The sequence below is a fragment of the Merops nubicus genome, unplaced genomic scaffold (genome assembly GCF_000691845.1).
Source record: "Merops nubicus isolate BGI_N331 unplaced genomic scaffold, ASM69184v1 scaffold8726, whole genome shotgun sequence".
NCBI lineage: Eukaryota > Metazoa > Chordata > Aves > Coraciiformes > Meropidae > Merops > Merops nubicus.
The window spans coordinates 6113-26832 of record NW_008614291.1 but is presented as its reverse complement, the minus strand read 5'-3'; the positions used below and the strand labels follow the sequence as shown (position 1 = coordinate 26832).

General features: G+C 37.7%; 1 protein-coding gene across 2 annotated transcripts in view; it reads left to right on the top strand.

The window, feature by feature from the left end:
* The window catches only part of WDR35 (WD repeat domain 35), a 40202-nt gene that overhangs the window by 13894 nt on the left and 5588 nt on the right, over window positions 1–20720 (top strand). For both annotated transcript variants that reach the window (XM_008942171.1, XM_008942170.1), the window contains 12 exons: window positions 759–819; window positions 8592–8736; window positions 9971–10040; window positions 10761–10814; window positions 12730–12839; window positions 14344–14554; window positions 15135–15215; window positions 15342–15478; window positions 17402–17605; window positions 18362–18508; window positions 19663–19795; window positions 20393–20503. In XM_008942171.1, the coding sequence (XP_008940419.1) occupies window positions 759–819; window positions 8592–8736; window positions 9971–10040; window positions 10761–10814; window positions 12730–12839; window positions 14344–14554; window positions 15135–15215; window positions 15342–15478; window positions 17402–17605; window positions 18362–18508; window positions 19663–19795; window positions 20393–20503 (1464 nt within the window). The remainder of the gene's footprint in view (window positions 1–758; window positions 820–8591; window positions 8737–9970; window positions 10041–10760; window positions 10815–12729; window positions 12840–14343; window positions 14555–15134; window positions 15216–15341; window positions 15479–17401; window positions 17606–18361; window positions 18509–19662; window positions 19796–20392; window positions 20504–20720) is intronic.

The window sequence follows — 20720 nt, the reverse complement described above, 5'->3', positions numbered from 1 at the left end:
ATGCTTTGCCCATGACAGTGAAGCATTGGGGTCGAGGTCAGTTTGTATGGATTTGCATCTTGTTGGGTTGAGCAGCCCAATCTGATGTGCATGTGCCATCAAAGCCTTCCCGAGCAGGACTACAAGCAGGGTGGAACTACCAAAACTGGGCAGTTTTGCAGTGCCTGTGACACGGTGGGTAGCCCTGCTCACAGTCCTGCCCACCTTGTAGCTCTCTGGGGTGTCTGAGGAGATGGAAGTCTGCAAAGGATGGAGCAGGGGTCCTGACTTGTGGCAGCTAGCGAGGGGGCCTGAGGTCGTTTGTTGGATTATCTTTTGTGTGGACAGCTGGATGAGAGCTGAGGCACTGGGAAACTTCTGGGGTATGACCCCAGTAAATCCCTGCAGTACAGGGTCTGCCCCCAGAGCAGGGGTGAGACAAGGCTGTCTTGCCCACGTGTTTTCTGTGCACTCTGCTGCTGGTATGTCCTGTGTATTCTATTTTGCCTGGTAGATTTGCTCCTTTGCTTAAAGCAGATGGTCATTTTCTCGTTTTGTGTTGGCTTTGTTTATACTGCTAATTGGCAGCTATCTCATTACTCTTGTTCTTCTGCTGCTTTATATTTGCTGCAGTCATGGTCTCTGTTTTCCGTTGCTGGTCAGCATTAGATTGCGTGAAACGTGGATTATGAGATACACACCTTCACAGAAAACCTTCTACATGTTACTCACTTACAAAACCTTTGGTAGCAATGACACTTGGTTTTATTTCCTTACAGTATGTTCTGGTTCTCTGCAATTCTATTGGCACTCCTTTGGACCCTAAATACGTTGATATTGGTAAGTAATTTGCAGTAATCTTATACTGTGGGATTTGGTGGTTTTTTTTCTGCCCCCCCCAAGTCTTTATAAAGAATTTCTTATGCAAGTCTGTTGTTCAGTCAGTCACTGTGTGGTAACACTCCTTGCAGCCAAGTGTTGTGACCTGTTTTACCCATGGTTGTAACAAATAAACATGTAATCAGGGATTCCCATGTTGTGAACTGTAATTTGTGTTGGAAATGACCTATTAATTACTCTGGTAATAAATATAGTAGCTTATAAAACCTATTCCTTGTGAAAGGAATTGTAAAAGCTGGCTAAATTTAAACTGTTTTTTTTCCAGTTAATAGAAACTATTTATAATAGAATTGTAAAAAATTGTTATTTTTTAGTTTTACATAAATGTTCTTGGTCACATCAGATTTTCCTTCACAACAGTGGTAATTCAAACCCTTTTTAAAAAAATGTACTCTTTTTTTGAAGAGGGTCCTTTTTCTCAGAGTAATTGAAGTAGTTTCAGATTATAAATTAAAAATCAAATAAAATTGTGGGTTGTAATAGAAGTACAAAAATACCCCCAAATCCTAAATAAGTCTGAGTTCCAGGCTTTCTGTCCTGCTCGTTTGCTTCAAGTGTGGTACGAAACATTGCCAAGTAACTGCAAACCACTGTTTCCTAGGAGTTTTGCTAAAGAATAAAGGTCAATGATATTTTTTTTCCTTGAGGGAAGTGCAGACAAACTGACAAATTAAGCAGCTTTCTGACTAATTAATCCACTTTTGTCTGTACTGGTTTTGACTTTTTTTTTTGTTTGTTATCCAAATAGATATGAATTTAGATTCAGAATAGACAGTGAGCTCCAATTGCAGCTTTCTTTTTGAAGATTGATTCTTTGATTAACTTTTCTGTTTTGTTGGAAAGCTAAATCATTTGTAATTAAATTTTAGCAAAAATATTTATTTACTTTTGAATGAGAGAGGAGAGTATAATTGTTTCACAGTGAAGTACAAACTTATTTTTATTTTTAGAACCTCTTAGCTAACATGATGATAAGTAGAAGGTGTGTTTGGCAGTGGACATCAGTGTGATTCCACTATTTGAGGAGGGTGGGATACACTATACCACTGCAGTGCTCAGTGTTAGAGCACTTTCTGAGCACACTAAAATACTCTGGAAAAAAATTCTGTGCATGGCTGGTGCAGCAGAGGAGCATAGCTATATTGAAACAGGTTATGGATAAAAACAAATGGCTTATTGTAAAGTTGGAAGAATTCCTTCTCTCTTATTTTATTAATGTAAAGGTGTTGACTTCACACGTATATAGTTTTGGAATTTACATGGTCTGCTTCTGCAGAAATGAGGTTTAATTTTTAAACAAAGCAAAATCTTTTCCCTATCTCTGCCCAAAAGAAAGGTAGCTATTATGCCAAGAAACCTTGTGAATGTTTTTCAATGTAAACGGCCTTCTAGAGCCATGGTTTCATCCTCTCTGCAAAAAGTAACTCTTCTGCTTAAATGAGTCACGAAGAAATGAGCCCCAAGTCATAGTGCTAATACTTGCTGTTAGAATGAAATGATAAAACCCCAGCCATTCTGTCTGATAAAATACATGTGTCTAGCAAAGTTTTGGTAAGATATAAATGATGAGGAAAGTAAGGTGGAGACCTGTAAAACAAGGAAGTAACAACTTACAGAAGAATGTAGGTAAGAAAAAGGAATAGACCAAAGAATAGAAATAGTTGTGATTACAAAAGATGATTATTTTCCTCAACTAGTGCTACTAAACAGTTTTATTTTTTATTTACATATTAAACTAGGTTTGTGTCACTTTCTAACATTGTTCAGCTTTTCAGTGATAGCAGGAGATCAGCAGTGAGCCAAGGATGTATGGTGAAATTCATGTACTATATTGTAGATCATAATTAAAATGAAGAGTATCCTCCTCTGATGAATGAGTTGGACTTCTTTATCACCTGGCGTGTATACGAAATATCATGGTGCTTTTTAGTCTCATAATTTCTGTTTATGTCAATTTGATGACCTCTTGTGACCTTGTACAATGGTGGTGGTGTATCAGAATCTGAAGGAGTAAAACGTCCAGGGCATTCAATCCCAAGAGTCTTACAGTGGATGGAGGGAACACAATACAAAACTGTGCACTCAGCTAAGATGATGTGATGGGTGGTAGAGGTGTGGGTGTGGGTCTGTTGTCCCACCTGCCCTGTCCCCTCTCCTGATCAGATGTCTATACTGTATGTGTCTGCTAGTCTCCTGGATGTACTTGACAGGTAGGATTGTGGCAGCAGAAGGATGATTTGAGGATTTATAGAGAGTAGTTAATCTCATTTCTACAGCTGATATCTAAAATAAGTTCAATGAATCATTTCTGAAAGGGGCCTTTTTGCTCTCCATTGGGTACAAAGAAGCCCAAGGCAACCAGCTCATCTGTCTGAGATGTCTAAAATTAGGTGAGACATATCCCACTCAATGGTCAAAATTAGCTTTGCATGTACACCTCTAACTCTGCATACAAACTCTCTTCTTTGCATTTTTCTAGTGTGCTGTTTATGGGAGGTTTCTAAATCTATCTGTGATAGTTCTATTTATATTAAAAACAAAGGTACTGGTTTCTTTATGGTACCTCCATTACCACCTGTCTCCTACAGCTGTCTGTACACAAGAAAAGACTTTTCTCCAATTACTAAAAACAGTTAAAGAAAAATGCTATTTAATTGAAAAATATTGATGTTCCAATTGTATTTGACTTGTGTTGAAAGATAAAACAATCTGGAAAAAGCTTCTCTTCCTTTAGCTGAAGTAAGCTTTGTGCAGTCTGCTTCTTTCCCTCCAGTGTCAGAGGATCAGTTTGGTGCATGGATTTACAATGCTCTTTCCTACTCTGAGTTCATTTGTGAAATTTCTTGGCATTCTAGCCTTCAACTCAGCAACAGGCATACGCTTGAGGCTGGGAATATTTGTCTTTTTGAGTCCTGAAAAATTTCTGTAGTCTCAGTAGTTCAAATATAACAAGCAAATCTTTCATTGCTCTATAATGACCACAGCCAAGATTCAATTTTTTTTTTTTTCAATATATGCATCCTGTAAAATTTCTTTAAAGCTAGCCCACCAAACTTAGGGAAGGGGTTGAAGGTGGTAGTGAAATGCAAACACCTGTGAACTTTTGGAACACAACACTTGGAACACATTACACAGATTTGAACATAGTTGCTTTCCTTTTTTGTAACCTGTGAAGATACAGCTTTATAGAATAACTTGAAATATTTGTAACATAATGTTGGTTTGTGGGAGGCATAGACACTACTCCACAGTCAAGGTGTTCGTGTGCAGTGTCCTCCTCTTCAGCACAGTTGGAGCTTCTTGGCAGCAGAAGTATAATTGTTCCTGTTTGACTGGGTGCTGAACTTAAGCAGCTGGCTGGCCTCACTGAGGTCAACAGAGAGAGAAGACCTGGTAAAACCTTAAAGGCAGAAGATCTTTCTCTAAATTCTTTTAAGATTCCAGTTGGTGCATTTTTTTCTGATGAAATCATGATCTTTTTGTCCTGAAACATATTGTTTCGACAAATTACTATTAATTTCCTACTGGCAAATTGTGACAGTGCACAATGTCTGATTCACCCCCAGGAGATGCAAATCTGTTGTTGTGGGGCTCTAAGCCAATAGTTCAAGAATGGCTCAGAAGGAAAAGGTGCTCATTCTCTTTATTCTGTTGAATTTTTAATTATGTTGTTAACTTTATAATGCTTGTGTCTGCTCACAGTGGCAAAAAAGGGATAATCAGTCAGTATCTGGTGAAAGGCCATCACTTTAGTTTGTTTAGACATTGATGAATGGGTACATGTTAGACCTCTTCCTCATGGTGCTCTTTATTTTTGTCCAAGGGCATTTTTCTTCCTTTGCTTCCTGTGCCTTGTTTTTAGGGACTTTCACAACAGCTAGTGTTTGCCAGCCCATACACTAGTCTTTTCTCCATTGTCCAGCACGGTTCTATTCCATCCTACTAAGGTACAAAAATGAACCAACACAGTTTTTTTCTGCGCTTGTTTCACAGGCTTTCTGTCAAAACTCCTTTCATGAATAACTAAATATAAACTACAGAAGGTTAAATATCTTGTTATATAATGTCTTTTTAATAGAAACACAACAGATGGTATCTGCTAAGAAAATGTTGCTCAGGCTGGATTATATCATCTTACATGAGCTTAGAAGCAGTGGCCTAGTGAAGTGCTGACTTTTCTTCCACATGTGTGTTAGTGCCTAGGGAAGAGAATCCAACAGCCTGAGCAACACACAGGTGGGTTAGAGGCAGAGTGCTGGAGTCATGCTCAGGTGTCTCACCTCCCTCCTGGATGCCCTAACAAGGATGACAGAAGGACATGTGAAACAACACTTGAATTGGTGTTACTTCAAGTTGATCGTTTTAAAGTAAACTATAACCTGGTTTTAGTAATTCTTCATGTTCTGTAAACTGTGGTCATTCTTCAGTTGTCCCTGCTGCTGTCTGACATTTTCTTCTATTTGTGAGCTGATGATTCTGGATACACTTGATTGAAGCTCTAAAAATAGGTAGATGAAGTTTGTGTAGTCTTTCAGACACAGCCTGTAACAGGCTTGTGTGAAAACAACAGGGTAGATTTCTTGTCCATCTATCAGATAGCTTCCTTTGCATCAGATTTAGGTGGGATTACTTGTGTTTGTGTCTCTCTCTTGTGTTTGTGTCTCTGTCTTGTGTTTGTATGTCCTGTGTCATATACTGCAAAGTGTCTTGGTTATGTCATGCGGCAGCGTAATAGCGTCACGCATTAGGTTTGTTTCTGTCTACTATTCAAAAAAGATTAGGCATGAAAGCAGATGTTTTTTAACTGTTTTGGAGTGAGTGTGGATGAAATACAGACATTTTAGAAGGTTATTTGAAATTCCTGGTTATCTAAGAAGTAAGGTTTCTTTCTTTCCGGGAGGAGGTTTTATGAAGGAACAGTGAAGAGAAACGAGGTGAGAAGAGAAAGAAGGGCCAGAGAAAACTTAAAGGGCAGTTGTTCTGCATGTTGGTGGTGTTTTGATGGGATGGTGGGTTTAATCCTTTTTAGTATTTGGTCACTGAAAAGTAAGGCACTTGTTTAAGTATTTTCCATGCACATTTTCAGGGTCTGAAAATTACCCTGAAAATTAAGTATGAAGACATTTATACTGAAGTTAGCTATCTGCAGAACCAGTGGGAAGAGCCAGACAATCTAAGAAGTCCATGTGTAGCATGGAATGCTGCTGTGCCATAGCAATGCTGAGTAGAGGAGTGTCCAAATCTCTTGCCTCCTTCTCACTTAAGGCGCTTGCTTTTCTGTCTGCTTAATAGTCTGAGCATGAAATCTTTGAAGGTCACTGATGCCCAAGTGAGCAGCACTTGCTGCTAAAACCAAGTGCTTGCTTATTTAATGACTGTCCGGTATAAAATGCTAAAGCAATTCTAGAAACAATCCCTTGTGTCCTGCTTCTATGCAATTGTTTAAGCTGTATAGGCAATTTTGTAAAAGCATTGGTTCTGTAGAAACTGCTGTTCCAGATGTGGGTTTTTTAATGGATCTGATCCTGTTGATTGTGTGCTGTATCCGTCCCCCTGTGTTTTCACATTTGGCTTAGGTCCCATCATTGTTCAGCCTGCTGTTGCAAAGGGGAAGGACCTGCCCTCCATGCTGGCTGCCCCTTCCTGCCCTCTCCAGCATTGGTGATTTTGTCTTTAATCCAGCCTAAACTAATCTTTTATTTATTTAATTTTGAGGTCAGATAGATGAATGAAAGGATCTAGCTTACTCTGGTCAAGCTTCTGCTAGAGCTGCGAGAAGAGCAGTGGTAGGGAAAAGTGTCAGGTCTTGGTGAGCAGGGTTGTTTTTTTTGACAGCATCAATGAGCTAAGGTCCTAGGCATGTTCATAAAAGGCCTAATTGATTGTATTTCTTTGGAGAAAGCATAGATGTGTCGCCACCTTGTTTCTGGATCACAACAGGGTTTATGCAAACATCCTTTTCTTTCCCAGGTTGGGGTTCTTCAGGGTGTGTACAAAAGAGGAAGTTTAGGCTCCATGGAAGCTGTAAAATGGGGAGTCACCTGGTGAGTCTGAGGAATGCCCATGGCTTTCAGATCTGGAGTTGGTTTGGCGTTGTCCTGAAGTAAAATGTTTAAACATGGACTAAGCTGAGCCCAAATATGAGACGTAGTACTAAAATTCTGTAATTGGAGCAAGAGGAAACCTTATTCCCCCACAGGCCAGGAGATCCGAATGTTTCATTTTTAAAGGATACAAGCAATGATTGTTATGACATGTACAGCTGCAAGGTAATAAAAGAACAGAGGAAATACATAAAATATATTAATGCTGTTAATGAAACAGAAGAGCCTGTCGCCAGTACTATGTGACTAGTTATTGCCATGAATGTGTTGTAAAAAACCACTGAGTTGCCTACAATGTAAACAACTGTACTGCTCACATGTTAAGCCTCATCACTAAGCCTTCTTAACCACTATTTACATTTATGCTCCAAAGTATTCTACAGCCATCAGGTAGTTTATATAATTCTCTTGGTTTCAAAGAAGTAAAATCTGTTCAATCTTCCCCCATCTGTCTCTTGTAGCATTGATTTATGGCAGGCTTATAGCTCCCTCCAGAGTTCTGTTCTAAAATACAGAAAGAAACTGACATTCACTGTCGAAGAATCAGATTTTGTGCTCACAGCACGTTATTTGTATGAGTCAGTGTTTCACTAACAGCCTGGGCTACACAATTCTCTTGAATTTGTCTGGTAGCATGATTTATTTATAGAATCTGAAAACACTGGGGGATTTAATAGGTTTCTACATTTTTCGTTGCTTTTTTATGTGCGTTCACTGGTTTTCAGAAAGATGAAACAAAGGATTTTAAAAGGGAAGCAAAAAGAGCCACAATACAGTCCAGACAGGATATTGCAAAGAATAATGTAATGGTTTGAATGCATATGTATTTTAAAAAATTTGCTCACTGAGCATTGACAGCAGGAACAAGATAAGGAATTTATCCACATTCTAAATGGGCTTAGGGCTAAAGTAAAATAAATACTCTGCCTTTCTACAGCTGTGATCTTTGTGTGCAATGAAGTAATACTAAGTGCTCACTTTGCTAAATATTTGATTTGCTGCCATGCAGATAAAGAATCATTTGGCCCAGCTATTAAGATAGAGGATTTTTACATCTTGTCGAATTCAAAATTCATTAACTGTTTTTAAGTGGTACTAATCAAAGAATCTCTTCTAGATTATCAGCTTTTGAGTAGTCCTTTTATTTATACTTGAATATTTACAAATACATCAGATATGGAGGTATTTCATGTACCTTGTCAGAGTTTTTGAGAGATACCTAAACTGGTCATTAATCTGAAAATTTCTCTATATGTATTTGATGTCTTCTGCAGCAGTACATGGAAATTTGCTGAAACAACAGCAGGGAGAAAAGTGTTAATTTTAATGTTGGAACTTGTAAAGAATTTCTTTGTTCTTCTGAACAAGGTCACAAGGCCCCAGTGAAATTTCTTAGCAATTAATGGAAACTGCTGCAAGGTTGTGTGTGGTGTGGTTTATTGGTTGGTTTGGATTGTTGTCGTTTGAGTTTTGTTGTTTTTTGGTGTTTTGTTTGTTTGTTTTTAACCTATGGAGATGTGGTTTCACCCACCTGGGAAAAAGTTTGCAAATCGGTGTCTAGTCCAGTCCTTGTCACTCTAATTGCACAACCTTTGGGTTTCACAACAGGGCCGTTGTTTGTCACAATGACCAAAACACATGTGATAGCAGCTTCAAAAGAAGCATTTTACATCTGGCAGTACCGTGTGGCCAAGAAGCTCACAGCAATGGAAATTAATCAGGTAGCAAGGACCAGAAAAGAAGGCAGAGAAAGGTTTGTCTTCAGACTTTGTCATTATTTTTCTTCCTTTACATTGGTATATTTGATACCCATGGATTCTCCTATGCCTAAAATATGAACTCTTGTCTTTTTTTTTAACTCAGATTTGTTGACTTGCAGGCCTATAAGGTTAAATACAAAGAACAGTTTTTCATAACAAATGTGTTTGTTATCCAAATCTCTTAGACTTCTTTGGATTAGTTCCTGTTCAGTGTTTCCATTTGCTCGCTGTGTGCTTCCCTTACAGAGCTGTGTGTCTTGATGCCTTTTCCCCCTTCCCCTTTTCTTCCTTTATACTCTTAATTTCTAAGCAGCTTCCCTCTGATAACTTTTACTGCTTTTTGTGTGTCAATGGCTGCAAGGATAGAGTCTGTCCAGCTAGTTCTTCTCTAAATACACTTGTGTCTGATTGTGTATTTGACATCTGATCCTCTATGGACTTCTGTCCTCTCAAACTAATCAAGCCCAGTTCAACATCATCTTTTCTCCAATGTATTTCCTTCCCAGATGGTCATCAGTGGCATTAACTTTTCTGTCACCTCCACAAACTTACAACTTTATGATTTTCTTTTGTGTTATTTTATGTTTTCTTCCATAGAGATGCTATAGCATCTTTCTATAAATCTGCCATCTCTTGTCACCATATATCCTTAGTAATGAGCAATTATTTGTACATGGTGTAGTAACTTCAGTTGTCCAAGGTTAGGTCATTCGTGTACTAGGACAAGGTTGTAAATTTGATAGAAATACTGGAAAAGTAAATAGTTGGAATTCAGCATAAACTATGATTCTAGCATTCTAATGCATTCTTTTCTAATGCTACATTTTAAGGCAAAGGAGAAATTAGGTTGATCCATTGAATACAGCAATACATAAGTTTCGTGGATTTGAAGGTGAAGCTTTCCCTAAGTATGGAGAAGAGCCTGAGGAAGTATAGAAGTGCATGTGTCAAAGGAGAGAGTTGGGATGGTTGATAGTTTGCAGGAACTTCTTGTTGCAGAATGGAAGTTTATAGATCATGGTGGAATAGACCACCAGGGCTGTGACAAGTACTTTATATCAATACAAAGCAGGGTTATTGAAGTTGATGCTACAGGAACATAAGAACAGGCATAGCTTTTATTTTTTCCCAGTTGCAATGGTTTCTTCTCCAAGGACTGAAGATATCTATATGCTTTATGATCCTTTTTTTGGACTCACTTTTTCTTCCACCTTTCTTTTTCTACAGAATTTATCATATTGATGACATCCCTTCAGGATCTGGTGATGGACACCTTGATTACAGCAGAGCTACTCAGGTGAGTTATGTTCTTAACTAGCTTCTTGTGGTATCACTGGTAGCTTGAAAGAGAAGTAGGTAACACTGCTTTATTTATTTTCATAGTTTTTTCATTATTAGAAGTGGTCATACTTAAACTTTCCTTTACTTCTGCCTTTTCTACATAGAGTTATTTTTCTTCCCTCTAGTTAGTGTGTCATTACTCTGTCATTATAGATTACTGCAAATATACACCAAACTGTAGGGAACATAGAAAAAGTATGTTCTGGGGTGCAGGATGCAGGCACCTGCCATCTTCTTGGTAAGAAGTAGCTCCCCTTACTTCAACAAAGTATACACTTCTTGAAACTCAGTAACCCTTGTCATTGCTTCTACTGTTTTCACCCTTTTTCACTCTGTGTGTGCTTGCTTTTGTACTTACTGATGTGCCTGAAATTAAATACAGCTCTCAAGTCAGGGATAGATGCCTTCTTGTGTTTTCTGTTAAAACACCTGTTACATTTTAGGTTTCTTATTTTTTTTGGAGGGGTGGGAGGAGAAAGGAAACTGTTAATATTATTATTGTCATGATACCCATAAGAAAGGCTAACACCACAAACCATCTATGTTCTGCATTCTGACAAGGTCTGATATCCCTGTTTCATGTGGATGCTTAGCAACAAGCTTGTGTATTGAAGTGAAACAGTGCATCTGAACTGCTGCATTAAAACTGACATTGATGCTGCTTGTGTATTTTCAGGGAACAAGAGATCCCATTTGTGCAATAACAGCATCTGATAAGATACTACTTGTAGTAAGTTACATGATTTACTCCTAACTGTCTCTTGTGCTTGCAGGCAGGAGAGTCTTCTGCAATGTGTTCATAAGCAGTCATAATGTCAAACCATTTCTCAGTTTGCAATTTATACAGATGAAATCTCTAGATGTACTCAAAGATAACAGGTTCTTCCTTTAACCTGGACTTTTCCTGCAGGAGGGATAGTTCTCTGAGTTCTTACAGTTTAAGTACAGACTAGTTGCCTGAGTTAGTCCTTACACATAGGGTTTGACAAAGTCCACGTCAGGACTTCATTCTGTAATTTGATTTCTGGGAATTCTCTCCTGTGCTGTATGTAAATGCACAAAGATTTACAAAGTTTTTTTACATATTAATGATGTAATGTGTGGTGATAGATAACATAAAATGTGTGTAATACAGTATATATATTAATGCATTTATGGATTATACATATGCATTATGTATGAGGCATTGTACCATGCCAAACAGCTGCTGTGCTTTTTAATTTTCTGATCTGGTAAGAGTGATATCATCAGATGAAAAGACATATGTGTGGGCTTTAAAACAAACTGAGCAGATCAAAGGTAGAAAAAGAGCATTTTCTTCAGTTAATCCACCTTCCCAAGAAAGATCTTGATGCTTTTTCAGTGTTTTCCTGTGGCCTTTATTTTTTGTTATATCCTTTGACTGGATTTTACGGAATCAGTGGGTCATGGGAAAGAAAATGTATGAAAAAAATGTGGTAATTAGTGGGTGACTATGGGATTCTTTTTGTGCTTCAAGAATAGGAGTGAGAAAATAAAAATTAAAAGAATAATTAATCAGTGACTTTGGTTACAAGGAAGGGAATGAATATGCTGAAGCTGAGTGTATATTAGTGGTTAGATTATCTAAAACTTCTGACCCAATATGCTTTTTTAGTTTATAGGGTATATAAATGTGAAAAAGTCAAAGATGAAAGGTGATTTACGCTGAGGATATTAGGGGTGGCTTTGCAGGGATAAAAAAAAAAAAAGCCAATAAAGTTTGGACTACTTCGGAACTTAATGTTGCCATATTTCCAGCATAAGGGTTAAATAGCAGGTAAAATAAGCTGGATTTATTTTCAGTCTACAGAAACAGAATGAGAAAATAGTGGCAGTGAACATTTCAGTCTGGGGATGTCAAACTCAGTTTGGGCTGTTGGCCTTGCCACAGCATGGCTGCATTGTCTGGCAAAATACAGATAAACCACATTGGTTTCTTTATATTTGTTTACTGTTACTCAAGTATTTGAATACTGAGTATGTTTTACAGCATTTACTTTTAAAGCTAGCTCAGGTCTTGAAGTAATTGGTGAGCCTTGTTAGCATGCAGACAGCACTACCTGCCTGCCTGTACTGCTTTCAGACCCGAGCTGGTACTGCCATATAGCACTGACTATCCCACCAGCATGGGACAGGGATCTTTCCACTGTTCTTTTGTTGTTAGGTAGGCCATGTCTGAAGGCTCATGGGGAATTGCTGGGCTCCTGAAACTTTTGTGGGATGTATGTGGCCTATGGCTGTTCGGTTTAACCTCCCTGATTGAAGCAGATCTGTAAATTGTTGCATCTTAAGAGAGTATCTTGTTTAAATAGCAGAATTCAGAATTTAACATTCCCTCTTTCTACTGCTGCTCTCTGAAACTTTTGTGGGATGTATGTGGCCTATGGCTGTTCGGTTTAACCTCCCTGATTGAAGCAGATCTGTAAATTGTTGCATCTTAAGAGAGTATCTTGTTTAAATAGCAGAATTCAGAATTTTTTAGGGTGATAACATTCCCTCTTTCTATTGCTGCTCTGTCACTTATCTAAAAACACATGTCTAGGACAGCATATAAATGAAACCTTTTTTAAAAGAGTTTATTGATGGCAAAATTCATGGGACAACCAAGCATTGCTTTTCTCTAGGGAAGAGAGTCTGGGACTATTCAGAGATACAGCCTTCCTAGTGTTGGTATGGTACAGAAGTACACCCTGAACTGTCGTGTGCATCAGCTCTCTTTGAACTGCAACTCCAGGTAAGCTGTGGATCTGCCTCTAATGCAGGTATCCAGCTTTAAAATAAACCACTGCAATTTGTGAAAATACTAATTCTATGATTTCTGTGATTATATAATAATTATGTACTAATTTTACTTTACTATTAACTGTTAATTTTGGTTGCTATTAATGGTTGCTTAACCATTTATTTAATACTAATTAATTACATCTGACTAGTCATCAGATTGCTGTGCATGTGTGTGAGTAAAGCTCTCTTATCTTTTAAACTCTTTAGGATGTATGTGGGAAGATTAAGGAAACATATACATGAAAACATCTTTATTAGATGAACCAAATACAAGCTTCATGTGATCTTGACATGAATTGACAAAATTATGTCATTACCTGAAATTTTATATCTCTAAGACTCCTTTCTATTTCTATGTTCTTGTAATGCCTGAAATCTTTGTTCATCCCATGTTCAATTGTTACAAGCTGTAGCTGGTGGCAATGCTTCTAGCAAGGCTGGTTTTCCCAAACTTGAGCAGTGCCAATACTGAAGTTCCTTTCTACTTAACAGCTATTTTTACACAAGACAAAGCGTGAGAGTCTTGGCAGAAAAGGCAAAAATACACTGACTAAAGAGGCCTTGGAAGACAATTTTAGTAACTTCAAAATAACTTTATAATTTCAAACAAAATTCATAATGTGTGTGTGTATCACTCATCTTTTTAGGTATAGACCAAAACCAGATTCTTCACTTAGAGGCAATATGGTTTAGTCAGAGCCACAGTAATTTATTTTGAACCCAAACTATTTCCTTCCTAAGTGACTCCATGCTAGTGAAGAAGACTCAGAGCACTTTGAAGTTCTACATTGCTTTTGAAATTTTACCTTTCAGTACTTAGAATTGCTTTTGAAATGGCACTGTAATAAATACAGGCTACTAAGATTCACTGCAGACCTATGTAACTGGAAATTTTCAAATGTAACATTTTAGAAATTGTGAATGAATTCAAACATTAGTTGGACTATCCTTCATATTGTCTGGAAAAAAACCCTAAGAATATCCTTCATAGGAATATAAGAAATGCTGGTTTAGAAACTAAAAGTCTGCTTCATTGCACTGTCTTTTTAATTTAAGGATATGTTTCATTGCCCTCTAGTAAATAATGAGAAACAATTCTGCAAGGTTGTTAATATTAGGGTCTATCAAGAAAAGTCTAAGGAACAGATCCTGCAATTTACTCAACTTGGTATCTTAAGTACTGAGAATCTTCAAAATACAGGATGAAAAATGGGCATATTTCAGAACCTTTGCAGGACCAAGCCCTGTATGAGCAGATGGAAAAAGTTCTTTCCATGTCTGGTCTCTCTCTGCTGTGCAGATAAATGACACGCACCTCACTGAATCGATGGAATTATACTGGTGTTAGATTAGAGGCAGAATTTGGCCATCTGTGCCAGCTTAGGGAACTACTTCAGATTTACAACCTTATTATTTAGCTGTCTTATTTTTTTTCTTCCTTTGTTTTTCTGTAGTCGTGTTGCTATCATAGACCTTTCAGGTGTTTTGACTGTCTTTGACTTGGATACTCGGGCAGTAGACAGTACAGGACAGCAAGTGATAGGTGAGCAGCTGAAACTGGAACGCAAGGATGTCTGGGATATGAAATGGGCCAAAGATAACCCAGATTTGTTTGCAATGATGGAGAAAACAAGAATGTATGTTTTCAGAAACTTGGATCCAGAGGTAAATATGAACATAATTAAACTACTCATTTTACAAATTTGCTTGCAAGTTAATGGCTCAGTGTTGAATAGTATCATTCTTGTGCTTACTGTTCAATTAGGCAAGTGTTTATATAAATTTATTTCTGGATATCTCAAAATCCTGTCAACTCTTATGTGGGAGTGTTGTTGAGGAATACAAGTAAAATGAACTGTCAGTCCTGGAAAGATAAAAATGCTGTAGTATTTTTCTTAAATATGTGAGATATCTTCAGGAGCATATTTTTTAAATGCATTAGAAAACAGAAACGCAATTTTAGTAAAGATATTTATAGAACACAGTCCAGCTGAATCTAAATATTGGCAAGTGCTCCTTTATCTCTTGTAATTTAATTAGAGAAGACGTGAGGATTTTTAATTATGTCTTTGCATATGGAACTGTCAGTAATGTTAATAATTTTAGTATTTGGTTCCTGCTGGAAATGCAGGTGAATCCTTGCTTGGAGAAGAAGAAAGTGTCTTTATGTATAGCTGACAGATTGGGTTGGGATTTAATCAGAAAGAATACAAGTTTGTTCATTTGTAACTTACTTAATTTTAAGGAACCTATACAAACTTCTGGATATATTTGCAACTTTGAAGATTTGGAAATCAAATCTGTTCTTCTGGATGAAATACTAAAGGTAACTATGATTAAATTTACTTTGTCGGAAAAGTTGGTGTCCGTCTCAATGATTTGAACAGTCGATATCTATGTTGGGTGAAAAGTGACATGGAATAAAATGATGTTTCTTTATCCATTATGTTAGAATCCTGAACATCCTAACAAAGATTACATCATCAATTTTGAGATTCGGTCATTGCGAGACAGCCGAGCATTGATTGAAAAAGTTGGCATTGAGGAATCTTCCCAATTCATAGAAGACAATCCACATCCCAGACTTTGGTAAAAATCTCTTTATAAGCCAGCTTTCTTTAAATTTGTGTTCTGTTGCATTCTTTTCCTGTTCAGACAGATCTAGTATTAAAGTACAGAACATGAAATCAAAACCAGCCAAAGTAGTGTGCACTTTAAACAGAATCATTTAAGGAAAAGAGGAAAAAAGAAAACCAAAACAGTGCTCAACTGCAATCTGAAGTGGTACCATTCTATCTGAGAGTGTCTCTTAAGGAAAGTCAGTAGCAGAAACTAAAACTTCATTGACAAGTTTTTTGTTGAATGATGGCAGTTCTCTTTAACTTTCTGGAGATTGTTTCTCTTTCTGTACCTTTCTTTAGTAATTTTGGCTCTGTTTTGAAGATAACTGATTGCTTGCAGTGTTAGATATATGGCTTGCATCGAGGGATGTTCAGAGTTCTCTATTAATTTTGACAGTTCAGGGGAGAATTTAGAATTGCTGAGAGACTGGCCAAGGTAACTTGCTTTAAAAGCTTGTCCCAGAGAGCATTCCTTCTTATCCAGTTGTGCTTTTGTCTCCAGAACGTGCATCCTGAAAACCAGGATTTGATAGCTACGTGTTGAAGCTTTCTGTAATAGTACTGTAATTTTAGTAGTTTGAGTATATAGAGTAAAATGTTAGTTTTTTGAGTCTTCATTTTTACTACTGCCTTGAACTAGCTGAAGATTTTTAACTGAACTTGTTCATGCTTGTCGCTAGTACCACCTATTAATGTAAAATGACTATTAGTTTTGAAAAGCTGTATCTAGTAAAAGTTTTCAATCATAAATACCACACAATATATGTCAAATGCTGTTCCCCTTGCTCCAAAATTGCCATGAACTTAATTTCCATTATGCACGGAAGCATGTGATAGGCCACCTTTGTACAGAGGAGATGAACCCCAGTGCTGGATGTAAGTAAATATGTTCTAGATCAAAAATTGCCATGAACTTAATTTCCATTAGGCACGGAAGCATGTGATAGGTTGCCTTTGTACAGAGGAGATGAACCCCAGCGCTGGATATAACATAAATATGTTCTAGATCGGAATGGGGCAGAGCTCTTGCTGCTGCAGTGCAGCAAACAAGGGTCATGTGTGTCACATTAAATTTGCCAAACTGCTTTTCTCTTGGTTTCATTGATGTCAGTAATGAGCACTTGAGTAAAAGTGATACTAACCTTCTCAAATGGCTTCAAAAATACTGAGCTGGTGCTACCTAAGCAAGGCTTAGGTCACTGAATACAGCAGTAACATTACTGGTTTTGTCAGTGCCCCACTACTGCACTGCTTTTGTTTCACAGTGTCAATCAGCCAGCCTAAATTTACCCAGCCTTATTATTTCAGAAAATTGTAGAGCTCATTCAAGCATCAGATAGACATAGTTTGGCCTAAAGGTAGAAATTCTCTATTTGCAGAACTAACCAGTGGCGCAGTACCAGGTACAAGGTTTCCCAAACTGCCAATATGTATATTCTGGGTATAAGGAATATCCAGATGGATTAGAAGGATAATTTATTCTTCATGGCCAGTTTAGTTGGAGGCCTTCAGCCTGAAGCTGCCATCAAGGCTTAAACTGATGATATATGCATAGATAGAAATATCTAAATGAAACTGCATTGAGACCAACAACACATTTCCCATGGACAACTGTAATACTCAAACCTTGCCTGTTCCTCCCAAGCCAGTGTCCATTTGGACAACTGAACAGAAGAATATTAGCAATTATTTGAACATCCCTCCCTGAGCAAGTACTGGACAGATCACAGAACATACTGGGGACAAACATACAACTGAATTAAGATTAGTTAGTAAACAATAAAATGGCAATAACTTGAATGTCTTCTTGAAATAATGACTAGTTAAATGGCTCCTCATTTAATCTACCTTATAGCTGCTGTTCCATCTGTTGTGTTTGTTTTTCACACAGGCGTCTCCTGGCTGAAGCTGCTCTTCAGAAGCTGGATCTGCAGACTGCTGAACAAGCTTTTGTACGCTGCAAAGATTATCAGGGTATTAAATTTGTGAAGCGTCTCGGCAACCTGCAGAGCGAGTCAATGAAGCAAGCAGAAGTGGCAGCTTATTTTAGCAGGTTTGAAGAAGCTGAAAGAATGTATCTGGATATGGACAGAAGGTAATTGTATGTAGTCATCTCAGCAGCAATAAAGAAAAAAAAAAAAAGTCAGGGGAACAAAATTTACTTGCCTAAAGGAATGGGTGTTTTAGCACAGAAGACTCTTTCCTAGTTTCTGGAAATGCAGAAAGGACCAGACAGGATTTTGTTGCATCCACAGATAACCAGTTCCATAGGAAAGTCAGCACACTCCGAACTCTTTGCAGAACCTCAGCTGTTCCAGGTAGTGCTGTGGTTCATGGATGTTTTTTCACAAGTATTTTGTTGATATTTCAGCTAGGATTCCAGAAATACAAAAGATCTTAGCTAATGTTTAATTTATGTACTGTTGCTCTTAGCTAGTAGCCAAGTACACATTCTTCCAATTACATGTACAAACAACAGAGTTTTTAATGAACTGTAACCTCTGGAGAGACAGAAAGGACTCTGGATGAAACTGTGGACCAATCAATGGAATTTTTTGCTCAGGAATGAAAACAAACAGAGCAAAATTACAATATTCCTGAGAAATAAAAATTAACGCTAAGTGATTAGCTAGAGCACTGTCTTTGCTGAAAAAGCTTAGTGAGAAATAATAAGCAGCAGTTGTACAGTGTAGCCTGTAGATGGTGGTCAAACATGGAGAAGCATGAATAACTTCTGCACACAGGAGATTTTTAAGCTTTGATTAAGAGAGCCACGAATAAAAGTAGGAGATGGTGTTGTTAGCTGTTTTATAGTCCTTGACTTTTCCCTACTGTTTTCTGTTTACACTAGAGATCTTGCCATTGGACTACGGATAAAACTGGGAGATTGGTTTCGAGTACTGCAGCTACTGAAAACTGGCTCAGGAGATTCAGATGATGCCCTCCTTGAACAAGCATACAATGCTATTGGAGATTATTTTGCAGACCGTCAGAAATGGTATGTTCTGTAGAAGAACTAGTAAGAAGGAAGTGACAAAGGAAATGATAAAACTGACTTAATTTAAGAGAAGGGACAGACATAAGGAAAGCCAAGATGCAAGATGCAACACATGGGATAATCTTGGCTCAGACCTTTATGTTCCATTGCTGTATATACCTTTAAACAGAGAGCTGTTGATCAGCTATCTAAAGAATGAGGGTGATAAAGTTTTGCCAGAAGTCTGTCTACTTCAAAGGAGGAGAGGGGAATAGAAAGACCTATACACTTGTGTTAGGCTGGATATAGAAAGTATCAAAGAAAAATAAAGTTAAAAATAGGAGAAAATTATTAAATATCAGTGAATTTCAAAACTAACCACGAGCTTTCCAGAATGCTTAAACCCTCAAATATTTGAAAGAGTCCAGAGTTGCCTCTGACATGTATCTGTCTCCAGCTATTGCCCAAACTGAGCACCCAAGGAAGATTTTAAGAACAGTGCATGCACATAATGATTTTTCTCCAGAACACATGTTGCTATCAGGTACTTACTGAGCCAGAATTGACATCTTTGTAGTTGTTAATTTGCAGAGAAATTTTCTAACAGGAACTTTTCTTGTTGCCTTCTAAGCCCTTTTAGCATGCAGAGCACTGTCTCAGAGTTCTCACAGAGCTCCACCATGTAGCAATTAATTAATACTGCAATTACCCAGACTATATTATCACAAGTAACTTGCATCCCAAAGCAGTTGAAAACTTGTGATTAGATTTTGAAGATTCATTTTTAGATGGTTTAGGTAATTTTGGAGAATAGGCTTGGAGATGTTGGTGCTTGTGTTTCAAAATGTGGAGACATGATAGTAAAGGCCTAGTTTAGTTGTTAAATTGTTGCCCATTATCTGCCACGATCTGTGCAGATGTGGGAATGCAGTTTTAAGATTCCTAACCTTATGATGGCCAGAGAATCAATCTTGCTACTACTCAAGTACAGTGATTTCTGAAAATTAAAACTCTTAGATTTAGAAAAGCAGTAAAATTCTAGCTCCTAAAGGTCTCAAGCAAGGTTACCTATTTCAGGTAATGAAATTTTAAATTTACAAATGCAAAAGGCTTACACAATGAGAAGCTTCACTTGTGCCTATGTATCAGAAGCTACCACTCCTTTCTTTCATTAGGTTAAATGCTGTACAGTATTACGTTCAAGGACGAAACCAGGAACGTTTAGCTGAATGTTACTACATGCTGGAGGACTACCAGGGACTGGAGGACCTTGCAAATTCACTTCCAGAGAACAGCCAATTGCTCCCCGTAAGCAAAAAGCACCTTTCTTTGTTGTCGTCTTATGACCAAGTATATATTTTAAATTTCCTGTTTTGGAGGGCTAAGAAAAGACTAATGCAGTACATGACCCACTCACTGAAGCACAATGGTGTTACTTTGGTATTGCTGTCCCATACTGCTGTTGTTTTTATACTCCATCAGTCTTCCTTTCCCTTGTTGTCCAGGTTCCCATGAAAGACTTGATTATTCATCATGCTTTAATTCAGTGATTTCCTCTGCAGGTTTGTCTGACCAAACCAAAACATAGCACTTTCCTTTTAACCTCTTTCTAATAGAAAGATTTTGTGGAATATTCTAAATAGTAAGAAAACAGACCTGGTATGATTTGGTTTGAAATATATTTTTTATTTTGAATTTAAGCTTAGAAGCAGCGTGTGAAGGTAGCACACTGTTCTAAAGATGTGTCACAGTGTGTGTTGTCTTCATCAGACCCATGAAGCAAACAACCCCTTTCTCCCAACTTCTTGGAATTAAATTAAACAAGAATATAATACTATTGCAGTTGCTACACAAGGTACTAAATATCTGGAAGCGAATTTAACACGGTTCTAATACTTTTTGCAGGATATAGCTTATATGTTTGTAAGAGTGGGGATGTGTGAACAAGCTGTGTCAGCCTTTCTGAAGTGTAATCGACCGAAGGATGCAGTAGATACCTGTGTACATCTCAACCAGGTAAGACAGCAGTAGGTAATCTGCTTTACTGAGGCCCATTTAACAGTGAGAGTTCTGTCCTAGTGCCCAGTTAAATAGAAATCCTTGTTAAGTGTCTGATGATTCAACATGATTTCTGGAAAATTCATACTTCAGTGCTTAAGCTAGTTATATGAAATGAGGATCAGACCACTGGAGGGACAAAGCAGCAGTGCTGCTCCTGTGGGTGTGTGTGGCA